Here is an 8,236-nt window from a genome sequence, read left to right as displayed (position 1 = left end):
ACACACACACACACACACACACACATATATATATATATAATTTATATCTACAACAAAATATTAAGAGCTGTGATAGAATTGTAAATATGCTTACCCTTAAACCATATGAACAGCAGTAAACAAAGGAAAGGTTCTACATATAGAATTATTTCTGCTAACAGGAATTATTTCCCCTAACAGAAAAACCCCCACAAGAGTTAGAATTACCATTTTCAGCACCTAGTGGACCAACAGAAGAGGCTGATGAATTTTAATGATCGTGAAAATCAACAGAACGGAAATTAAAAACATTCTGTGTTTTGGGTTTGTATACAAAAAAGCCTCAAAGACTCATATGTAAAAGAGACTTTTTCTCCAGCTGGTGGCACTGTTGAGATGTGATTGGACAATGAGAGCCCCTCTTATCTACTGATGATTTCAAACCTTATTGGCTACTAAGCGATAGGGCATGCTTAGAAGTAGGTCACAGTGGAACCGTGCCTTTGAGGGGTATATCTTGTCCTTTGCTTCTTCCTGTCCCTCTTTTCCTCTTGTCCTATACCCCATGTCTGTTTGTTTTCTTTCTCCTCCCTCTGCCCCTTGTGAGTCTCATAATAAAAGTACTCAATGTTATTTTAAGAGTGCTTTTGCCAATAAACAAATTAACTTGTCTGGCCATGATGATTATAACCAGGTATATTAAGTTCATGATTATTCTGTTGTATATATTTAGGTATTTTAATGAGAAATATTTTTCGTAGAAATATGATGCTATGTTTTTACATGTGAAAACCCAAGTGAATTAGGAAACAGCTAGCAAAATATAAATGATTAAATAGGCACATAAAAATAGAAAATATCATTGAACCATATAAAGTAAAACTGTAATAAAAATCCATGACATTCACAAAGTATTTCCAGACTAGCCACGTTTAAGTATTCATTATGCTGAATGGTGAAAGACAACCAAGCCCTATAAAGTGGGAAATTATTTCTCTTTTGTTGCAGTTTAGTACTTCTTGTTTTATAATAGAGAAGGGTGTCCCCTAAAAAAATACAATCAAACTCAGAGACAAATACCATAATTCATAAGACATCAAATATAGTGGTGAATAAATTGGTTGAGCCCAAGGAATGCAAAGAAATCACATTAGGAACAACATCAACAACAAAATGATGTAGCTGAGCATGTTGGGGAGGCAGAACCAGAAAAAAAGAAAGAAAAGAAAAAAACATTTGATCCCACTCTGGGGATTTGGGGGAACTTATGGTGTCAATTTAACACTAGCAACATTGTTAGCTTTCAGCAAGCTCATAGGAGAATTGAATGCCCACATTATAAAATCATCAACGAACACACAAGTGTGAAATGTTAGAAAGAATTATGAGAAAACATATGAAAACCATGCATAAATATACCTAAATAAGTGTGAGGAATGGACAGAGATAATAATATCAATATAAATCTATAATTAAAATAATAAAGTGCTGTTTTAGCATATAAGATAAACTCATTCAGATACAGTATCAGCAGATATAAGATCAATCATATGATATATCAGATATAAGATCAATCATATGATATATTCATATATATATAATATTGCAGATATAGGCTATTCAGACACATATAAAAATAGATATAGAAATTAAAACTAGCATAGCCTAGAAAATCATTATAGCTGAATCAATAACCTATCCATAGCCACACATCAAGATTTCAAGTTGCTATGTAATGTGTATGAGGGGTTACTTATCCAAAGCTAAAGTGAGTATGAACGTGAGCTTCAGTGAGTCAGCAATTCAACACTGGTTGTGGTGAACACAGATGGAGTACAGTGGTGTTATGTGGAGACTGGAATCTAGAGCTCACAAAGTTAGAGCTGGGAGCTGGTGGAACCAAAATGATGTACACACTGAAAGTTTTCTTGCTGAGCACTACCAAGATATGTGGAAAAAGCCTGATTCCTGATTTAAAAGCCTCTCACCAGCAGGATGAACTCTAAGTCAAAGTGACCTTGGTCTTTCTAATGTTCTGAAAACTACACAATGCAGCCTGCATCTCAGTGTTAAGGACCATGATAGGACACACTGAGGGAGAGGCTGGGGGATTTTAGTAACTAGATTGACAGGTACATCTTACCATCTGTACCAGTAGGTATTTAAGGTGCCCAGAAATAGATCTATGTGTAGATCTAGGACAGTAAGCTGGTGAACTAGCAGACACAGACTACCACAGCAACAGTTATTCAACTTAAGGTATACTGTTATACACCAATGTTAATTAATATTAGTAATAGATGACTTGGTTTTATCTTATTAATTAACAATTATCAATTAGAACACATAGAAAATACAGTCATTCTTGACTGTAGCAATATTAATAATGAAGCCTTAATCCAACACCAACTACCTCTGTTAAACAAGAACTCAAGTCTACCACATCTCTTGTCACTCTCAAGCCACACTTCCTTGATCAATTTCTGCTTAGTGACTATGCCCTGCACAGACATTGAGTCTTAACTTTAAACACTGTTCTATATCCCAAATCTAACTAAATCCCTGTTTAACAAACTGCTAGTCAACATTTTAGTAAAAGTGACCTGCCTGCACCTAAATACTTAAATTTATTACTTGGAAAACAAATAATTAGAACATGTAACAGAAAGTATGTTATTCTTGACTGCACCAATATCTAAAATGAACCTAAAATGAAACTTAGAGAAATTTACAAGACCCTTTTGTGAGTAACTATAAAATTTACTCAAAAACTTAGGAGGTATAAAGTCCAACAGTCAATATTTGTTCAGGGAAAGTCTGTTATAAAGGTATCAGTTCCAGATACAGTGTCTTAGCAATACCTTTCAAGGTATCAATCAAGTTATGACTACTGTTTGACTCAGTTATGACTCAATGCCCAAAACTAACCATATAAAAATTTTAAAGGAATAAATGAAAATAGCATCAGGTAGATTAACAAGAGAGCCCTGAGAAACACTCAGTTGTCTGTGGAATCAGTACCTGTGTGAAGGTAAGCCCTGGGACAGAAACAACTGTGTAAGCTTTAATATACAGCAGATGACAGGCTCAGGTAGAAGAATAATTTTAAATTCAGCCTTGTTTCTTTTCCATTATGCCTTAGGAGAAAAGAAGTCCTAGGTCAATAACAGACTCTGAGGTACAACTTAGGATCCCATATATTAGACCTGCGGAGGAATAACAGGACAGGATAATCATTTGGGTTGACCAAGTCAATAAGTCCAGCCATTCTAGTAATAGCCACTTGAAAGTTCTTTAGTGATTGATTTCATGAACTGAAAATGAGAATCTTATGTTATATTACTATTCTCAACTTCAGAGAATACAAAGAATGAACTAAAATGGAATAGAAAAAAATGAAAATGAATTGCATATGACAGGTATGAATTCATGTGTAAAACATTTGGAAATGTCCATGATGTAAGTGGAAAAGGACTCCAGCTATAGCTTTCAAGATTTTCATCTTAGAATTTCTTCTCAGGTTAAGGATGTATAATTAAAATCAGAAAATAAAGGAATATAAGGCTCTGCCAGGCGTCTGCATGACAATTAGAGTTAAAACAGAAGTACTACAAAACACAAATTAGACAGGACCCCACAAATCTCCCTAAAATCCTCTATGGACCAGCAATTTCCAGAAGCTGTTTCATCCTGGAGGCTCAATAAATTAGTGACCAAATGAAGTGTATGTGCTCAGAAGTAATATTCTGGGGCTTACAAGAGTCCCTCCAGTCCTTAGGGCCAGTATGTTAGAGAGCCAAACACAACAGAAATTAGATCTGGGAAGCTGTACCTATAATCATAATTGTGCCTTATCAGGACTCTGGAAACATATAAATTTTGGAAGGTAGGTGAACAAGTTTCTACAGGAGCCTTGTTACAACAGTTCTGAATGAGGGTGCCACTTCCCAAAGAAAAGACTCACAGAGTTGTAGCCACAATTCTTGTTAGAACTCTACCCTTTTTCCTACTTAGAACTCATATGGGAGAAAGATCATTGATTTGAGACATTCAGACTCACCCCAGAAATTGGAACAGGCTTTGAGCAAATGATTAATCAATTATCATTGTGAGCTCTTCGAAGATTCTCACCTTTCTGATCAATACAGGACTGACAATGCCCCATGGTTTCTGTTCCAAAGACTAGGTCTACAAGATCCTAGAAATCCCAGAAATCGAAGACCCTGACATCAGCTTCACCTTCAGTCTTACTGGTGTGGGCTCTATTCAGCTGAGTAGACGCATCCTAAGTGCTGTTAGGTAAGTAGATACATAACAGGACAAATCTGTGAGAACCCAAACTCCTTTAAAGCCCTTTGAAAAGTGCCATCACCCATGTTGTGAAAAGATGACCACATAAGAATAATGTAAACAGACCCAAACACAACAGAAACTGGAGCCTGGAAAGCCCTAACTATAAATTTTATTAGGACTTTGGAGACACAGACATCTTGGAAATTACAAAAGCATGCACAAGCAGCATGCAGGATCAAATCTGCTCAAATTCTGGCACATAGAGGGAAGAAAGATACTAAATCCCACCCCTAGCAGGAGTGCTATTGACAATTGATAGCTACTGGGAAAGGAATATTCAGTTTCTCTTAAGAGGATCGCCTCTAGCAAGCCTACCATGCTTCACTGGTAGGACACATGTTCAGGAATATATGAGCAACACAAACTGAACTTAAAGAGTAAGAAAAAAGAGAGAATATGAACTTATATAAGTAGGGAAGAAGAAGTACATCTGAAAAAGTTTGGGAGAGGGTAAATATGATCAAACATATTATATGAAACTTTCTAAGAAATAATTTTAAAGGGAATGAGATCTTTTGTGTGGGACATATTGGCTCATTTCAAGAGAGACACAACCAGCCCCAACAAGATAAACACAATTTCTTTGAGTTGTCTGGCAATCCTCTGTCCTGGAATAAACTGGCATACTTTCAACTCTGGGGTTCTACTCAGAAGACCAGAGAGATGCACAGTAATAGGGAAAGGAGTGGAAGTGTGAGACTTTGACTTCTGCTTCACCAGCCTGAGGCCAGAAGGGCTTGCTTGGTCTGAGAGACATGGTCTCCTGTCAGGTGTACTGTCAGAGGCCTGGAAGGATAATCAGAATTAAAACAGTAGCAATGTGAAATCCACTGTGAATCTTCCAAACTACAAGCCATACTCCATGGCATAAGGAGGCCACAAAGGCTCTGCCTCAGCTCTGGTCTCCAGAACCCCCAGACATGACAGGCAGTTAGGTCCAAAGGCAATTCATTTCCCTTGCTCGTCTCAGGAATGCAATCCTACCTAAGAGACTGGAGGGCTCAGAAGAGGGTAACCTCTACCCCAATTAATATAAAGTCATGAAAATTAAGGGATATTTCAAGCTGGGTGGGACAGGGTGGCCATGGTGAACTGCATCCCTCTACAGTGGCCTGAGGGTGTTAAGGCAGGTCTAAAGACTTTGGTGCTCCTGCTATTTGCCATTTTGAAAACCAGGAGGTGACCTATTCATTCTGAGAAGCCTGCTGTTTCCAAATAAAAGACTCATGGTGAGAACTTTGATCACTGTGGGAACTACACTCTTGGTAACAGCAAGGGTCCTCAATTACACCCCTCTTTGCCTGCACTAGTAATCTGTGTTGCTCCTGAATGAGTGGTGGTGGTGATATGCTCCTTTTAATTTTCTTCTATGTGATACTAGGAAACATTGCACTATTAATATCAGAACAACAGACAGATGTGTTGGTGTCCAGACTGTGTCAAAAGCACTTTAATGAATAAGAATCAATCACAGTCCACTCTTACCTCAAGATGTCCAAAATCTGGCCATAGACCATTCCCTAACCAGAATTGATTTCCTCCACAGATTTCTCAGGACACACGTTGCCCAGGACAATAGGAGCAAGGTGAATTCCTAAAACCTTGTTCATGAAATCAGCAGAATGGGAACCTTGTTAAAAGGAAAGGTACTCTCTGATATCATGAAGATACCATATGCTTACACAGTGTCACTTTGCCCCTCCAGATTTCTGCTTTGCCGGGTCTCCTGCCTACATCCTTGTCCTGCTACCCTTTGGCCAAGTCATCATGCCTAGAAGCCACAAGGGTAAAGGTCGCTCTCATACCAAACGTCAAAATGTACAGGAGAGGAGCCAAAGTCTTGATGTTGCTCATACTACTGCAAAGGAAGAACCAACATCTTCTATTGGTCAAGGGGATCCACCCAGCTCCCCTGATAGCTGTATATACCAGGGTACTCAGGCAAATGTAGCCTCTGTTTCTGACGACTTAAGTGCATTCTCAACAAGTGCTGTATATGGTGAGGCTTCTGGTATACATGCAGCCTCTGTTTCTGATGACTTAAGTATGCTCCCGATAGGTGTCGTAGGTGGTGAGGCTTCTAGGATAAATGCTGAGGCTTCTATTATAAGCTCTCTGCAACGTGCACGCACCTTCACAATAGGCTCTACCACTCCTTCTGGGCGCAGAGATCCTCTCGACAGGAAGGCAAGCGTATTGATGGCATTCATGCTGGAGAAGTTTAGGGTGAAAGAGCACTTTACAGAGAAAGATATGTTGAAGGTGATTAACAAGAAGTACAAAGCACACTTCCCTGAGATCATTAGAAGAATCTCTTTGCACCTGGAGCTTGTCTTTGGCCTCGAGTTGAAGGAAGTTGATCCCAATTCTCAGTCATATACGCTTGTGGGCATTCTAGGTCTCTCCACCGAGGGAAATCTGAGGGGCAGTAGTGGGTTACCCAAGACAGGGCTCCTGATGACCCTCCTGGCTGTGATCTTCATGAATGGCAACATTTCCAGTGAGGAAGACATCTGGGAATTCCTGAAAGTAGTGGGGATATTTCCTGGGAGGAATCATCCAATCTTTGGGGAACCTAGGGAATTTATCACAAAAGATCTCGTGAAAGAAAATTATCTGGAGTACCACCGGTGTGTGGCATTGATCCCCCAAAATATGTGTTCCTGTGGGGTTCCAGAGCCTATGCTGAAACCACTAAGATGAACGTCCTGAAAGTTTTAGCTAAGATCAATGATGGTTTTCCTAGTTCCTTCCCTTGTCTATATGAAGAGGCTCTGATGGATGAGGCTAATAGAGCAGCAAGGAGAGTTACAGCTGTGCCTGGCAATGCCAATGACAATCCTCATGTAGGGTACATAACCCATAACCTCTCCTATGTCTAACTGCATTTGAGAGTTTTACACTCTGTTGAAGAGTAGTCAGCCTTCTATATAGTAGAATGCATTCTAAGCTTGTAGTAGCAAAGTTTTAATCTTATTGTGCTGCTATACATGAGCAAATTACAGATACTTTATTCTTTGTTATATTGCATATGATATTTAACCAAAGTTAAGTGATTTACCCGAAGTTAAGGTATATTTAATCATCTCATAGTCTATGTCTTTAAATATTTTTGCCTGCCATGTTTATTGCTATTAAGTTTAAGATGAGGTTGATAATTTTAAATGAATAAATAAAGCATAAGTAATTACTTTTTACTATATCATAAGGTAGGGTGGTTTGGGAAAAGTGATTTTTATGTAACTGGTATCAGTAAATATGTAATAAAATAAAATTGTCAATTCAAAGTTTGCTATACATTTTATCCTTTACTTATAGTATTGATTAAATAAATTTGGAATTAGTTTACTCAAACTGTATGAAATATTGATTTGTAACAGTTCAAATCTTTTAATCTTTTTAATACTTTATTTTTTATGAACATTAATTAGGCTTCTGCTCTACATAATTATCTCCATTAATAGTACTAGAGATGGTACAAGAAAAATTATAAAATATCCTGACATTAAGTACATGTAACAGAATAAGATAGTATGTAAGCTACAAAGACCAAGACAAAAAAATGTGAAGAAGTGTGAGTGTGTGTATACAGTATATGTATGTGGCATATGCCCATGAGGATGAACACATGAGGAATCTAGAGTAAGGAACTGGGTAGTTTGCTTCATCATTCTATGGTTCATTACTTTGATATGGAGTCTTTCACTAAACCTGGAGCTAAGATGATAGCAAGCAAGCTTTCTTTATCCTCCCATATCTGCCTTTACAGAACTGGGGGAATTGGCCCATGTATGACCATGTTCAGCTTTTTGTAAGTGGACAAGACATCAAAAGACAGGTTCTTATGCATACACAGTAAGCATCCTTAACTGTTGAGTTACCTCTTGAGCACTCTAAAATTTAG

At 38.0% G+C, this 8,236-nt stretch overlaps 1 protein-coding gene across 1 annotated transcript; it reads left to right on the top strand.

Annotated features, from left to right (window-relative positions):
* The first annotated feature begins 6,006 nt into the window (after nt 1–6,006).
* On the top strand, nt 6,007–7,214 carry LOC116888227 (melanoma-associated antigen B4-like). Its single transcript, XM_032889515.1, is given in 2 exon segments — nt 6,007–6,958; nt 6,961–7,214. Coding segments are annotated over 2 exon segments (1,206 nt in total).
* The last annotated feature ends 1,022 nt before the right edge of the window (nt 7,215–8,236 follow it).

The sequence above is a fragment of the Rattus rattus genome, chromosome X, assembly GCF_011064425.1.
Source record: "Rattus rattus isolate New Zealand chromosome X, Rrattus_CSIRO_v1, whole genome shotgun sequence".
Classification (NCBI taxonomy): Eukaryota; Metazoa; Chordata; class Mammalia; order Rodentia; family Muridae; genus Rattus; species Rattus rattus.
The sequence above is the reverse complement of the archived record's forward strand: the minus strand, read 5'-3'. Positions and strand labels throughout refer to the sequence as shown.